Source organism: Oratosquilla oratoria, chromosome 28, assembly GCF_046742065.1.
Source record: "Oratosquilla oratoria isolate Oo_2021 chromosome 28, ASM4674206v1, whole genome shotgun sequence".
Classification (NCBI taxonomy): domain Eukaryota; kingdom Metazoa; phylum Arthropoda; class Malacostraca; order Stomatopoda; family Squillidae; genus Oratosquilla; species Oratosquilla oratoria.
This window is the reverse complement of record NC_134804.1, coordinates 42,829,133-42,851,632: the sequence shown is the minus strand read 5'-3', so window position 1 is coordinate 42,851,632 and position 22,500 is coordinate 42,829,133. Positions and strand designations below refer to the sequence as shown.

General features: G+C 40.1%; 1 protein-coding gene across 1 annotated transcript in view; it reads right to left on the bottom strand.

Annotated features, from left to right (window-relative positions):
* Positions 1-5,149: 5,149 nt before the first annotated feature.
* Idh (isocitrate dehydrogenase [NADP] cytoplasmic) overlaps positions 5,150-22,500 on the bottom strand; it is an 18,012-nt gene continuing 661 nt past the window's right edge. Inside the window, exons 2-9 of the mRNA XM_076211316.1 lie at positions 20,508-20,741; positions 17,156-17,316; positions 16,503-16,654; positions 10,152-10,280; positions 8,692-8,849; positions 6,815-6,949; positions 6,343-6,505; positions 5,150-5,470 (exon numbers count right to left, since the gene is read on the bottom strand). Coding sequence (XP_076067431.1) covers positions 5,389-5,470; positions 6,343-6,505; positions 6,815-6,949; positions 8,692-8,849; positions 10,152-10,280; positions 16,503-16,654; positions 17,156-17,316; positions 20,508-20,741 — 1,214 coding nt within the window. The 3' untranslated portion in view covers positions 5,150-5,388. The remainder of the gene's footprint in view (positions 5,471-6,342; positions 6,506-6,814; positions 6,950-8,691; positions 8,850-10,151; positions 10,281-16,502; positions 16,655-17,155; positions 17,317-20,507; positions 20,742-22,500) is intronic.

Here is a 22,500-nt window from a genome sequence, read left to right as displayed (position 1 = left end):
AAATTAGTTTAAGTGGGCCCCCAGTTACACGTGGACCCTTGGCCAATGGCTTGCTATGCCTACTAGTAAATCCAGCCCTGTGTATGCATGATAAGGATTGAACCGTATGGACGAAGAAGCAACACGAAGCAGCCCAGCTATACATACGCGTTCTCTTGTTATACGAACGACAGAAAACGTAAATTACATGGGCAACTACAGTAATATTAACAAAAAAAACTTTAATTCGAATAGGAATGTTATGTTATCTATTCCAATAAACAAATATTTCCAAAATATTAACTTTTTATCCTAGGAATGTAATATTAACAAACATTTTTCCATGAATTTAGGAACAAAGGTAAATTATGAGTTCATACCCAGGTGCATTGTAAACAAATTGCTAGCTGCTCAGGTTTCCGGCGTGTTTCGAGGGGGAGACAGGTGCTCAGGGGACAGCGGGGGAGGGGGGGAGTTGGGGTTGGGGGAAGGGGATTGGGGCTACAGGCTAGGGACTGGGAGCAGGGAAATAGTGAGTTGAGGGGCTACGAGGCTGTGGGACTGGAAGAGCTGATAGTTGTGGGCACTAAGGAAGGGAGTGCTGAGGGAACTGGAAGGACATGAAACTCGGGGTGCTGGATTGAGCTGGGAACTATGGTTGATGGGGGAGTTTGAGGGCTGGGATACTAAGGGAGCTGGTGGCTATGAGACTAGAGTCCGGGGGGGGGGGGCTAGGGAACTGGAGGCTTAGAAATCTGGGGACTGGGAGATCTGGGAGATCTAGGGCCTTGGGGAGCTAGATGCTGGTGGTTGGGAGAGCTATAGTCTGGGGGGGTTGGGATGCTGGGGGCTAGGATAGCTGTGGGTTAGAGTCAAGAAGGTTGTAGGGTTGGGGAGGCTGGTGAGGAAGGGTTTAACCTAATGTGATAATATGAGAAATTCGCTAGTGAACAGCGACTTCAATCAGATAATTTCTATTGCCGTCGCGTATAAGACTCGAACCAACCGCTCTGACGCCAGGAGCCTCAGGAGCCTCTTGGCGTCAGAGCGGTAGGTTCGAGTCCTACTCGCGACGGCCATAAAAATTATCTAATGTGATAAACTCATCAGCCATCATTATGGAAACACAAACCCAACATCAACGACGTATAGATGACGCACTGAGTATCTCATCATGTCTCAAACTTAATCGACATCATATTAAAATAGATAAATAAAAACATAATAAAAGGTTGATAAAATTTAGTGGTACACATTTTCCTATTTTTATATTTCCTTCACACTTTTTCCTATGGTAACTGTTCACTCCGTTAAAGTTAACTCCACAAATATTCTTTTTCTAATAGAAATCATGAAAACAATAGATTAGTAACACGATATTAAACAAAACAAAATTATTGTCTCCCTGTATTCAAGATGTATGACTGATCTTTGCTCTAATGGAAGGGAGAAATTGATGGAAAATCCTTTACCCTACGGGGATATCTTACGCCAAGTATTTGCAACAAATGTAAATAAAATCAGTCGGAGGTTTCACCTGTCTATCGTAGCTGTAGAGTAAATTATATTACATCAAGTACATTAACATTTGTTTGTATACTCGACCTAAACTTTTGAGCAATACAAACGAGTGGAAATTCACACTACGACTACACCATGGCACCTGGATACTCCAAAACCGACCCGATGCAGTGCAAATATAGCAAATTAGACAACCCTACATTCAAATAAATGTTTGTTGATAATAACAATAGGTGTCAAAGTTTATCCGCAACATCACTAGTTATTTCAGGGTTTACTTTGTAAAACAAATTGATCTAAGATTGAATTTTTAAAGCAATAGTCCTATGTTGCCGATTAAGGCTTGTTAAACAATAAAACTGTTGCTTTCTTTTTGTCTGAAATTGGAAGCCTAAAAACATCACCAAATGGCTTGCAAAGATAACAAGCGTGGGTGGCTTTTTGTCGGACGTCATGGGTAAACGCGTTTTCTAACTAGTTACCTGTGTAAACGAATTGGCTCATCCCACGGTGACTCAAAATTGAATGAACATGAAGACTGCCCCTAGAAGTATTCCTTTATGCTTCAATCTTTACGAGTTCTTGAAAATCACTGGAAAAGTACCGAGTAACACTATTGGGTCACATGAACTTGCACGGTCCGAACTGTCGAGTTCAAATGTGTATGTAGCAACGGGAAGAGCTATAGGAATCAATTCTAAATCGTTGAATGTGTAGGAATTATGCCAAAATTAAACAAATAGATATGAATCCAAACTACTTTAAATTGCCTAATTAGATTAATTAAAACCAGTAAAGTATTCTTGAGAACAAATATCACATCCTAAAGGTCTCCTGACGCCATACTCTTCCTTAATTTTTATTCCCTTGTAATAACATCGTAACATGATTTCGAACTCGATTTTATGTAAACAACACAGTACCATAATCAAAGTTTTTCTACTGTTTTAGAAATGCTATACATACGTCATAAAAAATTAAATATACTCAAATTTATATTTCCAAAATAATATTTTGAATATAGTGAGCTATATCATAACAGTTTTAGCGTTGAAAATTCAACATGTCAGAACAAAGTGAACACAAATTACGTATGACGTGGTAACATAGTATCAATTAAGCTCAGCGGTGGACCAAGGGAGGCTAAACGGGCAGAAACTCCCTCTAAATTTGTTCTTTCATTACCTCATTGCAGAGGTCGAGAAACCGGTACGTCTTAGAAAGCAGTAATACAGAGACAATTTTTTCCAGCATTTAATAAAACACTTCAGTAAAAATAATTAATTGGGAAGATATTCAACACATTATCAAAGGCAAATCTTTAAAGATATAGGATTAATTATTAATTTCATGGCAAAAGTAATAATTAATCTTACATTTTTAAAGATTTACCCTCAAAAATGTGTTGAATATCCTTCCAACCATTTTCTCTCAATGAAATGTTTTATTAAATGCTGGGGGGGAGGGTGGAATCTGCCACTGCATTATTGCTTTCTGAGACATACCAGTGTAACCACATACTCTTGCTTGCCTCCATGCATTGCAAGAGGTTTATTAATACCCAAAATTTCACTATCATCAAGTTACTGCAACAATTTTTCTCTTTGAATGTTGGCAGACCTTTCAGTACCCAAAATTTCATGTTTGGCATTCGCATCACTATATTGATCTTATCACATAACCATTCAGACATATACGTATCAAACCCCATTGATAGTATAGTTAGTCATTAGACTTCCTGCATCTTGTTCATCATGGGCAAAGACCTATGGATTCATTCAGGGTATTGTAGGCACTATCTCTTGGGACTGATGATGGGTACCTGAATAAGGTGGTCTTGCAAGATGGCCATCAGTCACCTGTCTTCAAAACCTCTCAGTATCTTCACCTTCATCTGAAAGTGCAGGGCCAAGGTGCTGGCACTCAGTCTTGGAGTAGTCTCAAGATCTTTCTCTCTCTCTCTCTATCAACATTTAAGTTGGGGATTTGGTTTACGTTTGTTTGGTCTGCTGTTAGTGTGTGTAATCATATGGGTTGGTGTGCATCAAGGTCATCAGCTAGTCTGTGGTTGAGAAATGTGAAGTAAATGTATACATACATATATCAAAGGCTTTTTTCCCCATTACAAGGGAGGTATCCAAAAATAGGCATAAAATCCACTCCCACCCATTCCATCCACACTTCCTCCACTCCTATTCACTCCCCTCCCTCCCTTATCTTGACTCCTCCTGGATGATGGGTCATCCCTGCATCTTGCCCACTGCCCTGGGTTTGAAGTAGTGTCACAAGACACAGTACATCCACATCAAGGACACTTCATTAAATTGGCAACCCCCCTTTCCATCCCTTTATGCAGAAAAAGAGAAGATGGGGAGAAATCCCTTCAGGCTGCGTCAAATTATTTTTCATACATACTTCCTCACCCCCCATCCCTTCAAGCTACATATTTCCTCATCCAAATATAACCATTCTCCATTCACTATCCTTTGCACTCTCAACAGCATTAATATTCTCTTGCATTCAGCCTATCCATTCACCTCATTCTTAGTCTTCCCTTCATCCACTTCTGGTTTCTCACAATTCCGTTTATTTTATATCTACATCTTTATACCAAAAGGGCTTTTTCCTCTCATAGTGTGTGTGTGTGTGTGTGTGTGGGGAGTTGTGTACATCCACCCTTCACCCATCCCACCCAAAACCCATTTGTACCTATCATAGTTCCCTGTGAATAAAGGGTCATCCTGCACCATGCTTGGGACAGAGGCAATGCAGAAACTCGTCACCTCTTACATACCCTCCTGAACTCCACCACTAACTGCTTCAGTCTCTTTTCAACACCGCTACAAGTGCAGTCACCCACAAGCAATATTTGGCTCACCTCCCATTTCGTTTTATTTCTACTTAATAAACAATAAATGCCAGTGGTGTTTTGGTGACCTCCAGCACTACTATACTTTCCATGAAGGCTTCATTTCGATTTAACCATTTATTGAGTAATGGAACTTTCAGCCCAGGGGTTCTCAGACTCGTCAACTCCCCTATGAAGTTTCAAGTTTTCTATTGACCCCCTAGCTTTTAATTCAAGGAAAAAACACTGATGGCAAAATCAATGTGTCTTGCTCATTCATTCATTGGAGGGTTAGGTCTTTGAGAACCCGTTTTAGCTAAAGGTGGATTGCTTTACCTGTGAAAATTCCCTGCACTTGTAACAGGTGCACTTAGCAGTTACTGCAATTGTTACCTTTGCCATAAATGCATATACTTCTACAACAAATGGAAATGCACATTGAACCATATTTTCTATATTTAACCACTTCAGTATAAGTCAAATTCTTATGCATAGCATCAGCTGCCATATGAGCAATGTATCACACTACTCGCATTATAAAATATAAAGTCACTGCTATATTACTCAATGAATCACACTACTCACATTATAAAATATAAAGTCACTGCTATATTACTCATTCTCTTTTACTATGAGTAATAATACATACATATACCAAAGGCCTTTTCTGGGGGTAACTCATGTACAACTACAAAAAATATATATGGTATATAATCAAGACACTAATGTGTACCCACTCGCGCCTCATGACGCATACGTACGCATCATCATACCAAAGTGGTTAACAGGGTAATCAAACAATTGTTCTACGCAATAAGTCTTTTATCTGGCCATCCTCCCCACCTGGTGTACAAAATTCAAAAATATACAAAAATCATCAAATGCAACTACAAATTATATAAAATTTATTTCAAACACAATATCTGGAATTTTTTAAAAAGATATTCAGACTTCAAACCATTCCTATAAAATCAGTGATATAAATAATTGAAAGGTCAGCTGGTGGTTCTTGGCTATAATTTGGAAGCAGCGACATGTAGTCATGCCCCCATCTTCTTGGCAAGGTTCTCTGCAAGTTTGTCCATGAATTCAAAGGTATTGAGGTAATCACTCCGTGTGACACTGAAAATAAAATAATTCTCATTCTGTAAACAGTACATACATATACCAAAGGTTTTGTCCCCCTTATAAGGGAGGTAGCATACATATACCAAAGGCTCTTTCCCCCTTACAAGGGAGGTAGCCAAAAAAGAATGACATAAAAACCACTCCCACCCATTCCATTCCTAACATATTCCACTCCCCTCCACCCTCTTCCCTCCCTTGGCACCTCCTACTTTAAATAGAAAGAACATATAAACACTACAGCAAACCATACATACATATACCAAAACTCCCCCTTACCATATAAGGGGGGCTGGCTAAATCAAAACGTATACCACTTTTCACTCATACCACACCCATTTGTTGTTCCTCCTATCTTAACTCGTTATGGATGAAGGGTCATCCCTGTACCTTCCCCACTGGTCAGTGGAGAACATTGTTGTGTTTTAAGGATCAAAACATTACATCAATGTTTCTTTCCAACCAATTTGTGATTAACCACAAAAGTGAAATGGTTACACATGGACCTCTGACCCTGATCGCTCCCATTACACTGGTCCCTTCTAACTCTTTCATGCAGCCAGGTCGAAAGCAGGGAGGATAGGAGACTACATGACAAGTCAAGAGAGGGAGGGAGGGTGGGAGGGGGACAGAGATCACAGCTAGGCCCAAGAGACAGGGGAGAAAGGAGTGTAGCCTAGGCTAGGAAAAGAAAATACTGAATGAAGCCAGTGTCAAGAAAAAAAAATAAATAAATAAAATAAAAAGATATAGCTTCCAACCAAGGTCAAGAAGGAAACGATGGGAGACAGAAGCAAAGAATGTTCTCAAACACAAGAGAGTCAGAACATAAGCAGGAACAGAAGGAAAAATATGTGAAAGCTACTTACTTTGACATGCCCTTGATGCATATGGCCAAGTCTTTGGTCATGAACCCAGCCTCGATGGTCTCTATACAGACTTCCTCCAAGGCAGTACTAAACTTTTCCAGGTCAGCATTTTTGTCAAGCTTGGCACGGTGGGCCAGGCCTCTAGTCCAAGCAAATATGCTTGCTGTGATGGAAATTGATCAATAAATAAATGAATGAATAATATACACACACATATGTTTTTGTCTTTCAAGTACTCTCTAAAGAGACAAAGAGGATAACAATCATTACTGTTTGTGCTATGAAAATTAACTATAATAAGCATCAGAGAATACTTGATTTTCCAAGACTAAATGACAGTGACAACCTATTTGATGGAATACTATTAGTTTCAAAAGTACAAAACTAATGGTCAACATTTCAGCCATGGTTTCAGAACCATAGAGAAAACTATGAAATACATCATCACAATCACGGCACCCAATATACGCACCAATGGGATTTGTTGAAGTTTCCTTGCCCTGCTGGTGGAAACGGTAGTGTCGAGTCACAGTGCCATGGGCAGCCTCTGACTCTATGGTCTTCCCATCAGGACAAATCAGCACCGAAGTCATCATTCCCAATGAGCCTGCAAAAAATATATGCAAAACACATATATGTATGTATTTACAAGAAAAAGAGAGAGGCAAGAGTGGAGAGTAGTTGGGAATGGTTGAGAAAGTGATGCAGTCCCAAGGGATTTCTTTTCTATTCTGTAAATTCTTAAGATGAGGGGGGAAGGGTTGCCATGCAATGAAGCATTGGGGGCAAACCTGCTTTGGATCTGTGCCACCTGCAGGGGTGCCCATGAGCTTCTTATGATGATGTGGCCCCCAATTCCTTTCATGCTGAAGGTTAGGGGTGGTCCCACAATATAGACACTGCCACACTAGGACCTAACAAAAAAAACAACAGTTTGAGCATCACACTACCCAATCACACTTCTCTGCACCCACTCCAAAGTCAAATGCCTCATGCTACAACTCGTCACACCACATAACCCCCTTGCACTCCACAAATATTCTTACCACTCAGGTTGAAGTCCATGAAGCAAGGCCCAATTCTCACAGCTGGAGCTGATTTACTCTCCCCATTTCATCAATATAGAAAATTATGTCATGGGGTGGACCAATCTCCATAAAAGAATCCCATACATACATACATAAACCAATGGCTATTTCCCCCTTACAAGGGAGGTAGCCACAATCCTAATATTTAGGGACCAACAACAGGTGTCTGCAAGACCACCTACAACCTCCCTTCTGTCTGGAGGTGAAGTCCAAAGGAACTGATACTTAGTCTCTGGACTGGGCTCAAGATCTCTATAAACTTTGACTGTGTTCCCTTCATTTTTGACATAAGTAAAGCTAACAACTATAAACTGCTCCCTTCATCCTAATACTATAATCAAGTGACACAGAAACAGTCATACATTAATATAACACAGACAATAGCCCAATATTTATACCCAGAGGTATTAACAATAGTGGTTACTTTGGGCTTTACCAAATGGAAAAGTGCAGCCCCACAGTGAATGGTCCCTTGCCCATCCCATTATCTAAGAGGAAACGTTAAACTGTTGTCTACATTTCATTTATGTGAATCATTTCTGTCACCCACTTTTGGTAGTAGAAGAACAGTAACTAGCCATCAGTTTTCCTTTTATAAAAAGATGGAGGGAATAGAGTTGAAATTGACTGAGATATTGATTCTGGTCAGAAGATCAAGTGTCAGCCCCTGCAGGCTGCATCATAAGAACATAAGAATGAAGGAGACTGCAAGAGACCATAAGGCAATTCCATGTCTATCACCACCTGTCATCCCCATCCATAAAGTTGTCTAACCGTTTCTTAAAACAACCAATAGTTGCAGCGCTTACTACATGGTTACTAAGTCTATTCCATTCGTTGACCACCCTATTAGTAAACCAATTCTTGCCTATGTCCTTCTTAAATCTAAATTTGTCCAGTTTAAATCCATTACTGTGAGTCCTGCCCTGTTGTTTTAATATGATGACCTTGTTTGCATCACCCTTGTTAAAGCCTTTGATCCACTTGAACACTTCTATTAGATCACCCTGCGTCTCTCCAGAGAGTGTAAGTTAAGGTGCCTAAGCCTCTCTTTAGTTTTGAAGATGGACACAAGGGAGCTCATTCTACCTGATGTCCATTTCATAGAACCACCACTTGCAGGTACTTGCTGTTGATCCCCCTTCCCAGAACAATCTACGGGAGGACCTGCGGACTGTTGCCAGCCGATACGGAGCTGTGGTTTTTCAGTCCGCAAAGCCCAAGACAACAATTATTGTAAAAATAATGCACAATTACTCACCAAACCCTTGAGCAACTGAATCTGATTGGACATCACCATCGTAGTTCTTGCAGGCCCATACAAAACCGCCCTCACCCTTCATTGCCTGGGCCACCATGTCGTCAATGAGGCGGTGCTCATACCAGATCTTATTAGCCTCAAACTGTGACTTGTATTCACTGCAAATAGAAAACTTACTTTTGTTAACATTTTCTGAATCATATTTTAGCAAATATCAAACATTATAATTAAGAGGTGAGGCAGAGAGTAGGGGTACAAGCAAACTGGCAAATAAGGCTGATTAAAGTACTGGGATCGTTTGGGCATGTGGAAAGAACAAGTGAAGAAAGACTAGCAAAATGAGGGTCGGAAGCGTGGTTTCTGACCAGTGAGGGACAAGGGTGGCCTTTAATCCACAAGGAGCTAAGATTAAGGGGACAATAAATGGGTACTGGATGGGTGTGGGATGAATGATGGGTGGGTTTATGTCTTGACTAGCCCAGTCCCCTTATAAGGGAAAAATGACCATTTGGTATATGTGTGTATACAATTGATGTGTGGAGAGACAAGTACCCAAACAAATGGAGAAAAATATCTGAAGGTTTAAGGCTGGGGTCAGTCAGAATATCACCCACATATCCTCCGCATGTCTCAAGAAGCTAGTAGGGATGTGGGGTAGTTTAGGCTAGCAATATTCACATAGGAAAATAAATTCTTCAAGAAAATAGGCAAGGGGAATGTGTTATGGGAGCCTGTGTAGGTATAATTAATACTTAGAATGTACATATAAATGTGTATATATTTATGTAAGCACCTAGCAGATTTGACTAGAAGGAATTGTAAATACAGGTCGGATTGAACCTATGCAGAGTAGGCAGTCTTGTTTTGATGTTGGTCAAAGATGCACACATGTTGTTTCTTGTAGGCTACACATTTTGTTATTGGAAAAAAATTATTTGTGAATTGAATCTTTTATTTTTTGCCACCCTTTCCTAGAACAAACAGAATGAGGGGGTAACTGTAAGAGGCTCATAGATAAAGGTAGACAAGTGAGGTAGATAGAGGTGTAGGTGGCAAGAATTTCATTTTTATGAGTTGGAGGTTTGATAAACAGTGGTAACAATGGAAGTTAGAGTAACATTATGGTGGCTTGGCCAGTTACCAATGGATTCTTGATCCTGGGAACCAGTTGCATGAATGTGTATGAATGTATCAACGTGTACAAGAAGAAAGAGATAGTGTGAATGATGGAAGAATGTAAGTCGGACATCTTGGCTATGAATGAAATGAAAGTAAATAGTAAGGGTGATTGGGAGATGTAAGGAATAAGAAGTGGTGAAAGAGCTAAGGATGTGGCTGGACTTCTTAGTACAGATGTCTGGGAAAAGGTTTTCGAAAACAAGGACATAAATGAATGTTATGTAATCAAGATTAGAATGGATGGTATCAGGATGCTGAATGAAAAGTCTATAGATGCAGACCTTTCGTAGATTTCCTGGAAGATGTCCTTGAAGCGCCCATCATACTTCTTCAGGATTGTGTTTTTGGTGGACATGTAGAGCGGCATCCCTCGATCTAAGGCATACTTGAAGGATGAGTGAGCAAAGTTTCTGTAAAGAAGAAAATAAAATAAAAAATAAAATGATGACAATATGGTTTAACATCACAAACTCCCCCCTATCAGAAGGATAGGACAGTGCCCCTCAGAGGGCTTTTGTAGTGTGGAATATAATGAACCACAAGGTATACACGCACTCACAAACATTGCAAACCGCAGCTATTCACACAACACTATACCTGACATCTGGAAGCATGGTAAAATAATCACCATTCCAAAACCGAACAAAGACCAAACAATCCCAACATCGCACCGCCCAATCACACTTCTCTGCACCCCCTCTAAAGTCATTGAATACCTAATACTTCAACTTGTCACACCACATATTTCCCTTGCTGACTCACAACATGGTTTTAGGCCACTACACTCCACAAACACTCTTCTAATAAACCTCACACAAAGAATTTTAGATGGCATCAATTCAGATAGGCCCCACCACAGAACACTTCTTATAACATTAGACATTAGTAAAGCTTTTGATGCTATCCCCCGCCACAACCTAACAAATAAAATATATAACACAGACATGCACAATAACACCAAAAGATGGCTGGCCAATTATCTGGCCGGTAGGAATGCTTATGTGTCATACAATGGCCAATCATCGCACATCAGAAACATTAAAAATGGAGTACCACAGGGCTCTGTTCTATCCCCCACGCTCTTTAATCTATACATGCATGACTTACCCACACCAGGCATCTCAGAAATACAAATCTCTTCCTACACAGACGACATAACAATCACATGCACACATCGTAACACAGACAAAGCTGCAGAAATAACCCATGGTTCATCACAGATTCAAAATAGCTCCAACCAAATCTACAGCAACACTTCTCGCCAACTGGACAAAAGAACACAAATACATACCTCATCTCTACATCAACAACACTAATACCACACACCGAAAATTCTTGGTGTAACATATGATACATCCTTGTCGTTCAAACAACACATCACAAACATAAAAAACAAATGCACACCTAGACTTAACGCACTTAAGTCAATCACTGGAACAACATTTGGACAAAACAAAGAAACTAATATAACAATATACAAACAAAGCATACGCTCAGTGTTGAATTATGCGAACCCTGCATGGGCTCCTAATCTCAGTGAGACACACCACAACCCCCTTCAAATCATACAAAACAAAGCCCTAAAAACAATTACAAGTGCACAAATACAACACCTACAGACCATTTACACCATGTAACAAAAGTCCTCAAAGTCAAGGACCACCTCGACATGAGAGGCACACAAACACTTGCCGCAGCCACCACAAACACATTACACCCGCTACACTACATAGCAGAACACCCACACACAGGTCCTGGAGCTGCAATGTCTACGTCGTGGGACCACCCCCCAACCCCAAGAGTTGGGGGCCAATCAGCAGCAACTACCCCTGGCCATCAGCTCTACGCAGATGGCACCGATCCCCAAGGAGGAGCTACGCCTACCTGGGGGAGTACCACAATCCTTTTTTTCCAACACACAATGTTACGTTTTTTCTGCACTGAGGGGTCATTTTCCGGCGATCACCCCTCTTCTTCTACTTTTAGCCGGAGACGTAGAGAGCAATCCTGGGCCCACCACAAAATACACATGCCCAACATGCTCTAAACCCATTACTTCGAGCAGACAGACAAAGGGCTCAGTTCAGTGCAATATGTGCAAAAACTGGGCCCACCTCACTTGTACAACACTTGGACATGTTCTACCTGCCCTCCAGTAACCCCAATCCCACCTCCCCAACCACAGCCAACACCCTTACCCACTCCCAATTTCCCTTTGCCCTTACCCCCGATTAGTACTCCCCTTCCTTTGTCCCCGATCTCTCCTTTCCCCCCCTCTGACCCAGATCCTACACCTTCCCCACTACCACCCCAACCTCAACCCCAAACGGCAACATACAACACATACAAAACACACAACATCAACATATTACAACACAACATTGACGGTATTAACACTAAAAAACATGAACTTGAACACTTTCTTAAACAACACAACATACACATTGCAATTCTACAAGAAACAAAATTAAGACACTCACACAAAACACCATCATTTCATAATTACACCACCATCAGACAAGACCGGACTGACGGCAATGGCGGTGGACTCATCACCCTGATCCACCATTCCATCTGTTTTGTGGACACAAGTGCCACAACCAAAATTCTCCTCCCTACCACAGATAACACAACAGAAACCCAATCCATTCGTATCCGCACAGGCAACAATTCAACACTAACAATAGTTAACATGTACATTCCCCCCCAATCATCCCCCACAGTTCCAAACACCTTCAGACCTCAACTCAGCCAACTAACCTCAATCCCCAACCTGATCATGGGTGGTGACTTCAACGCCAAGTCGTCTGCCTGGTTTGTCGACAACCCTGACACAGACAGAGGGCTTGATATACAGACTCAATTCGACTCATTGACTATCATGAACAACACGCATAATCATACACATATCCCATACCAAGCCCTCTACACTCCCTCCTCTCCTGATATCACCTTTTGCTCCCCCTGCCTAACCCCAACAACATCATGGAGAGTGGTCGGAGCCCTTGGTTCTGACCACCTTCCAATCATCATCACCACCAAAACAAGATGCACCCCAGCTGGCCACAGACACACTTACACCAATTACAAGAGAGCTAACTGGGAAGCCTTTAATGAAGAGACAGAACAACATTTTGAAACACTTAACAGTACACCAATCACAAACATAAACAATGCTGTGCACGCTTTTAATACAATCATACAAAACGCAGACAAGAGATACATCCCTAGAGGCAACAGAAAATCACACAACCCCAACTTCACACCAGAAATCCAAGGCCTCATCAGACAACGTGACACACTTAAACTCGATACCCCCACACCTATCCCTCAAAACATAGCAGACCAAATACAAACACTAAACACTGTGATTGCCAATAAAATACATGAACAAAAAACACAAAATTGGCAAAACTTTATCAATACACTTGATCACAAAACAAACACCAGCAAATTGTACAAAACACTCAACAGCATCACACTATCCAACACTAACACTACACGCTCTCACGCAGCAATAATCACAACAACAGATAATCTACCCTCAAACAGACAACAAGCAAACGCACTCATACGTCATTTTGCACAGACGAGCCATCTTACATCTCACCCTGACGACCGACGCACCATTCGACGTAAGAAAGACTTTCCCACAGACTCAGACTATACACCCTTCATAGACAGTCAGACAAAACTCATAATGCATAGTCTCAAGCACTCATCTGCCTGTGGCCCTGATAACATAAGCAACATCCACCTAAAACACATTGGACCACAAGGTATACACGCACTCACAAACATTGCAAACTACAGCTATTCACACAACACTATACCCGACATCTGGAAGCATGGTAAAATAATCACCATTCCAAAACCGAACAAAGACCCAACAATCCCAACATCGCACCGCCCAATCACACTTCTCTGCACCCCCTCTAAAGTCATTGAACGCCTAATACTTAAACTTGTCACACCATATATTCCCCTTGCTGACTCACAACACGGTTTTAGGCCACTACACTCCACAAACACTCTTCTGACAAACCTCACACAAAGAATTTTAGATGGCATCAATTCAGATAGGCCCCACCACAGAACACTTCTTATAACATTGGACATTAGTAAAGCTTTTGATGCTATCCCCCGCCACAACCTAACAAATAAAATATATAACACAGACATGCACAATAACACCAAAAGATGGCTGGCCAATTATCTGGCAGGCAGGAATGCTCATGTGTCATATAATGGCCAATCATCGCACATCAGAAACATTAAGAACGGAGTACCACAGGGCTCAGTTCTATCCCCCACATTATTTAATCTATACATGCATGACTTACCCACGCCAGACACCTCAGAAATACAAATCTCTTCCTACGCAGACGACATAACAATCACATGCACACATCGTAACACAGACAAAGCTGCAGAAATAATCCAGCCTTACCTTGACACACTCAACACATGGTTCATCACAAACAGACTCAAAATAGCTCCAACCAAATCTACAGCAACACTTCTCACCAACTGGACAAAAGAACACAAATGCATACCTCATCTCTACATCAACAACACTCTAATACCACACACAAACACACCGAAAATTCTTGGTGTAACATACGATACATCCATGTCTTTCAAACAACACCTCACAAACATAAAAAACAAATGCACACCTAGACTTAATGCACTTAAGTCAATCACTGGAACAACATTTGGACAAAACAAAGAAACTAATATAACAATATACAAACAATGCATACGCTCAGTGATGAATTATGCGAGTCCTGCATGGGCTCCTAATCTCAGTGAGACACACCACAACACCCTTCAAATCATACAAAACAAAACCCTAAAAACAATTACAGGCTGCACAAATACATCACCTACAGACCATTTACACCATGAAACAAAAGTCCTCAAAGTCAAGGACCACCTCGACATGAGAGGCACACAAACACTTGCTGCAGCCACCACAAACACATCACACCCGCTACACTACATAGCAGAACACCCACACACACCAAGAAACATTAAAACTACACCCATAGACCTTTATTACACACAGATACTCTCTTCTCTTCCTCCACAACCACCAAATACCAGCCTCCGGAAACATATTCATAATCATATCACTCACCGCTCCATTAACACACTGAAAGACAACACACTGCTGCATGCCAGACCCCCTGATATCCACCCTTCTGAATCCTCTCTCCCACGTAAGGACAGAGTCCACCTGGCCAGACTGCGATGCGGTCACCACCCAGCACTTCTAAGCTACCAGAAGAGGCTGGACGACCGTGTTGTGAACAGCTGCCCAGGATGTAACACTTCACCCCATACCATACAACACATAATGGAAGACTGCATTATACACAATCATGCACGCAAACAACACAACATACACTCTATAAAGGATTTGTGGGAAAACCCAGTTTCGGCTGTGGCCTTCCTTGGGGAGACGGGACTGCTCGGACAGACAGTCTAGGGAACGACAACAACAACAACAACAACAACACCCACACACACCAAGAAACAACACCCAAAGACCTGTATCACACACAGATACTCTCTTCTCTTCCTCCACAACCACCAAATACCAGCCTCCGGAAACATATTCATAATCATATCACTCACCGCTCCATTAACCACTTCCTTACGGTGACGCCTACGTAGGCGTTATGAGGAGCAAGTGGGTACGAGATGATGCCGACGTCGGCGTCTTGATTATATTCATTGTAGTTGTACCTACGTAACCTCCATTCTCTCTAAACTGGCTTCATCATATTTTCTATGGTTATCAAAATTCACGGGTGAAAGAGAATGAACGATTGAGCACTGACTTTATTTTTTATAATGTGATTATTATGACGCAACATCGCATGTCGGGCAGCTAATGCTGCCAGACGTGCGATGTGCCCTGGAGTGAATAGGTTAACACACTGAAAGACAACACACTGCTGCATGCCAGACCCCTTGATATCCACCCTTCTGAATCCTCTCTCCCACGAATGGACAGAGTCCACCTGGCCAGACTGCGGTGCAGCCACCACCCAGCACTTCTAAGCTACCAGAAGAAGCTGGATGACCGCATTGTGAACCGCTGCCCAGGATGTAACACTTCACCCCATACCATACAACACATAATGGAAAACTGCATTACACACAATCATGCACACAAACAACACAGCATCACTCTATAAAGGATATGTGGGAAAACCCAGTTTCGGCTGTGGCATTCCTTGGGGAGACGGGACTGCTCGGACAGACAGTATAGGGAACGACAACAACAACAACTTCGCCAGTGGCAGGACTCGAACCGCCATTCCCTCGACCTTCGCCACAAGTAACGATGCCCCAACCCGCTAAGCTAGGCAAGACTATGCTATTCATGTAAGCAAACATGTAATTTCAGTATTACAAAAAAAAATCATAAAGCCTCAAAAATGTGTAATATAATCTTATTACATACATATACCAAATGCTCTTTCCCCCTTACAAGGGAGGTAGCCATAATCTTATTGTTTTATTTCTCAAAAACACATAACAAAATAAAATCAATAATTCATAACTTCTGCATTCTAAGAAATTGTGATGCAACTATAAATATCCCTATTAGACCTCACCTAATACTTTCGTCAGTGTTGAACATGCCCAGGGCAACACCTGCTCCCTTGAAGTCGTTGACTGTGAATTCCAAGATCTCGCCACCATCAACAGGAGTAAACTTCATCTCTAGCTTCCCTGCACCAGGAACAACAAAGTCTGTTGCTTTGTACTACAAAGAGAAAAGATACCAATATCAAAATAAGAAATGTTTCCGTAGTCCCTAAAATAATGACTGTGTATAACTATGTATTCAACACCTTTACCAATACAAATATTGTATGTGATCATTCTCTGAAATTCTGTAACTAAAATATATATCACAGGCCATACAAATGTAGACTTTCATTATATTCATAACTAATTAGCACTGTACAATATCAGTATTATGTGATCACTTATTCATTGAAGAATCAGAAGTAATTTTTTGGTTTAACATCAAATTGCGAGTGATCATTCTCTGAAATTCTGTGACTAAAATATATATATGTCACAGTCCATACAAATCTACTTTCAATATATTCATAATGATTAGCATTGTGCAATATCATTATTATCCCATCATTTATTCACTGAAGAATCAAAGTCATTTTTTGGTTCAACCTCAAATAAACAACTAGATGGTATGAACATTCTACATCCATAAAGAAAATTCATCATCTTGGAAATCTACCTGATCTGCATGAGCATGACGGCCAATAATGATGGGCTTCTTCCATCCAGGAACTAAGCGTGGAATATTTTTGCAAATTATGGCTTCACGGAAGACTGTTCCACCTAGAATGTTCCTGATGGTACCATTGGGCGATTTCCACATTTTCTTAAGTTTGAATTCTGTAATAAGTATATAGTGGAAATGATGTATCAGTGCATAAGATTTACAATTCCCTGTATACCATACCCATCTTGAGTATCTCAACTGTCAAACACATACATCTTTTATCACCCTTCTATGATGATATAATAACAGATTTCATTCTAGTATATGTTCAACAATTTCATTCAACTTAGGAAGAAGTTAAATTAACACGATTTATTCCAGCAACCTAAGGCTCCCAACATCTCATTCTGGTTTACCAGTAACCCAATTTGATCAATAACTCAAACCAGTTTCAAACCCATAACTCCATGAAAAAATAAAAATAACAATATTTACATAAGCTATCACACCCATCCCCAGAAGACAAGTCAAAGCCATCACAGAATTGAAAAGTTCTCATGCAGAAGGTCTAGACAAGATGTCAAACGACCACTTCAAGTATCTGGATCTAGCAACAATAAAAGCCAAGATAAGTAGATATCTTCAACCTTTCTTGACTGCATCCCAATAATCCAGAAAAGAGCACATACATACATATACCAAAGGCTTTTTCCCCTTTACAATGGAGGTAGCAAAAAAAAAAAAAAAAAGTTAAAATTAACTCCCACCAATCCAACCCCACATACTCCACTCCCACCATTCCATCCACACAAACTCCACTCCCATCCACCCCACTCCCTCTTATCTTGGCTCCTTCTGGATGACAGGTCATCCCTGCATCTCGCCCAGTACCCTGGGTCTGAAGCAGTGTCACAAGACACAGCACATCCAGCAAGGTCGCTTCATTAAATCAACAACCCGCCCCTCTCCGTCCCCTCGTAATATCTTATTCTGAAACCAAACAAGCCACCATCCATCTGTCAGCATACTATCTCCTCTACTATATCTAAACTGATATACTGATTCTAGAACAAATCAGACCACACATACCTACTACACCAAGTCAACATGGACTCAAACACGGCCATTTCACCAATACACTCCACTTAAACCTTATTCAACATGCACAGGAGGGCTTTAACCAGAAAGTGTCACCTGATAATACAGCAACTGTGGCAACAAACATAATTAAGGCTTTTGACACAGATCCTAGACAAAGTTAAACTAATCTCTATGTTGGAATTATGATTGACACAAAAATTAATGCATAAATCCCTTCAGAAGTCATCAGTGATATTGCTTACCTACACCTACCAAAGAAGCACCTTGTTCTAATCAAAGGGTCAATCCCCAATAGACGAAACCCCAAAAATCCATGGCACATGTTTAGTAAACACATGATCTTCACTCGCACAAAAGATCTTAGCGTGAAGGCAAATAAGAAACTGATCACAGTTGCAGGCAGATTTTGAACTTGACAAACTCACCACCCCACCCCACACTAAGTGGGAAGTGAGAAACCCCTGTCAGTTGCAGGCAAGCTGCTGTTTTCTTTAGACCAATTTTGAATTGATGAAAGAAATACTAATAAGTTAATCAATCTGTTGTCCCAACTCTCTTGCAAGAGACCCATGGCTCTAATGGAACTAGCATGGCCAGTGAGCAAGCCTACAGGTCACTTGAGAAGAATTATGGTGGTGTTGTCTACAGATTGTTAGTGTGGAGCACTGAAATACTAATTACTATGTATAACCAATTTATAAATAGGAAATTTAATCATGCATCCACAGCATGGTACCCAACAATTAACAAAGGCAATCTACAAAAATCAATACTTGGGGTACAGGTCAGGAGTGGAAATAAATGGAGTCAGCCTAACAACTAACAAGTTTGCAATAAAGGCATAAGTCTATGGTGTCACATTACATTCACTGATTCAAAAAAGTCCTCCATATGGAAGCACCATCCTAGTCTTCTCTAAGAGGGGGAGTTTGTGATATTAAAGAAAGAAAAAATAAATAAATAAAAATGTTACATAGACACACACACACACATACATACATACATACATACATAGCTTCTTTGCAGATAATTAAACTGTTGAGGAAAGTAAAAACTGAAACAGATTGTGAATCACTACAGAGACCCAAACAAGGTTTGGAAATGGAGTCAGATGTGGGAAGTAGACTTCAACATTAAGAAATGTAACATAATGGAGTTCAGAAAAAAAAAAAGTTTTCCACACAGAATGATGGACATCTGGAACAAACTGGAGAAAACAAGTGTTTGCAAAAACCATACACGAATTTAAGAGCAAACTAGACACTGCAAGATACAAAAACAGGACACCATGAGCATAGCTCCCCTTCATATAAGATACAACTAGGTAAATACATACAAAACATCCAGAGCTCGCAGTTGTGCAAGTATGAAAGAGGCCTTTGTTCAGCAGAAGACTCAAAATGGTCAATTGATTGACATACAGAACAACTACACTCTGAAACCTAACTTCTTCTCACAGAACAGCAATTTTATGCTACCCATCACATTGGTTGCCAATCAAAGCAAGAACAGTATACAAAGTCTGTGTCATACCACATCAAATGCTAAATTTGAGAAACCAAGATATATACATGAGCTATTAAAGACTTCCATATTGACTTGGACAGTGTTACAATGCACAGACTTGATGAGCCAAGGTACAATTTGCAACTTGGTCTTAGAGTCTTTGATAAATGTGCATCATGGCTTTATAATAACTTCCCAGCCCTTGTCAAGACTGTCAAAAATTTTGAGATCTTCAGACAAAGACTAAAGACACACTTATTCAACATGTGTTATGATCTAGATGATTTGATGCTAACACAGATCTACATCTGTTGAGTGAATGATAGACTAATTGAGGTGGACAGGGCGCAGCTTGAAACAACTTAACAGTAACAGTAACAAACACAGCCCACCAAATGTAACATAAAAAAAACACTAGCAGTATTCTATTTAAACTTCTATTACATCATGGCACTAAGGATGAATAGTGAGAAATGTTGAAGTAAGACAAAGAACAGATGTTGGAAGAAAGCTACCTAACACGGCAGATCACTGTTGAGATCGTTTGAGCATATAGAAGTAATGAACAAAAGAAAACTAGTGTACACAAACACATACCAGTGTTCAAGAAGTATAATGGAACACAATGATATTACCTAACAAATCTGTGGGGGGTTTTTTCACTACATTGGTAAATATATAAAAAAGAGAAAAAAAAAAAGACCACACAACAGATATCTAACACTGTGAACAAGAAAAAAAAATATATAATACCAACCTTCTACTCTTTGTTCATCAGGGGTGATGGTGGCGCACTTAATACCGACATTGTACTTTCTGACAGCATGAGCACAGTCAATGGTGACCTGGTCACTGGTGGCATCTCTATTTTCAACTCCCAGGTCATACGTGTGAAGTTCTACATCCAAGAAAGGCATGATCAACTTCTGCTTGATGAGATCCCAGATGATCCGGGTCATCTCGTCCCCAAGCATCTCCACCACGGGTCCACCTGTGCAAAGTTGCGGCAAAATTTAAAATCCATTTATAAAGAAATATGGAGCCTGATACTCCCTCTTACAAACTATGAAGCATAAGAAATTTACATACATACATATACCAAAGGCTTTTTCCTCCTACACGGGAGGTAGCCAAAAAGAAAAAGGCATAGAAACCACTCCCTCCCATTCCATTTTCTATATATTCCACTCCCCTCCACCCTCTTATCTTGGCACCTCATGGATGACGGGTCATCCCTGCATCCTGTCCACTGTCCAGAAATTTATTACATGAAAATAAGCTTCCAGAGGATTGCAAAAAGGGAGAATGTGATCCCAAAATTTAAGAAGAGGTGTACACAACTCCAAGAAACTATAGAATTGTAGCATTAATGTCCATTGTACTGAAAGTTTTTATATCTATCATAAAAAATACAATTATTGAGTACTCCAAGTGTGATAATTATTCGTTTTTCTAAGCATCAACATTGGCTCAAAAAAGGTAGGAACAGGTCACCCTTGATGAAATGTCAAAACAATTGCCAAGAATATAGTCTTAAGGAATTATAGCATTCCTAAGTATGCAGTTACACTAACTGGAGGATTTATAGTAATCATAAATGCATGCCTGCCTTGTATGCAATTATGTAAAAATTTATCCTAATTTCATTCACTTAAGAATTCACCAATGTTGCTATCATTCAGTCCCATCAACGCATTATTCATAATAATTTCCTTTAAAATGGTAATTTCTTAAAAGTCTACCTATCTATACACTGAAAGACTTTTCCCCCCTTATATGAAGGTAGGCAGCCAAGACACACCATCCCACACCCATCCAACAGCAACTCCCCACCCCATCTCAAAAGTAAAAATGGGAAAACAGTAAATATGAATAAATTTCAGAGTTGGTAGCCATCGAATAGCAACACAGTTCCAATAATAATGAAAATAAATCTAATCTTGATCCATTCAATCATCTCAAGTCTCAATCTATTAAAGGGCCCATGGTAGCTACTGTTTTTTTAATTAAACATGGTATGCTATATTCTGACCTACATTGGAGTTCAAAAAATAATTAAAAATAAATTTCCCTACATTGAGACCAATATAGTTGTCAATTCTAACTTTTCTATACTAAAAATTACTACAGCCACAAATTTACAAAACTTTGTATTTAGGGATGTGGTGCATCTTCCATAACTTATTGTAAACATCTACCAACTAATCATGGCAAGTTCTTTCCAATATTCTAGTAAACATAACCTCACCCTCTCCTCATGGTCACCACCACCACCCAAACCTTCATAACAAATATTTAACATTTTGCCATCAACTCAAGGGCTACAGTATTATTATTTGTAGTTCTACTGAAAGTAATTTTATAACAAGAAATACCCGTAAATATCTTTGGAGAGATAAAATGTTATTAATTCTGTATGTGGAAAAGTAAAACACTAACAAAACTGACTGAAGAAACAGCTCTCTTCACTGAGAAAAATAAACATAAATTATAAAGTAAAACTATAGTACTGTATCATAATCATATACTGTATATTCACCACCAAGGGGACTAATTATATTTTGTTCTTGGTTACTGTGATGTATGTTCATGATTTTTATATTCAAAGGATCACAGCATAAAATGAAAGTTCTACGGGGCATTCTCTGTACTCCTAACGGCCATAGACCAATTGTACTAAACCTAAGATCAAGAGGGGGCAGCCTGGGATTGTTGTTACAAATTTAAATTGTCAAATTATACATTTCTAT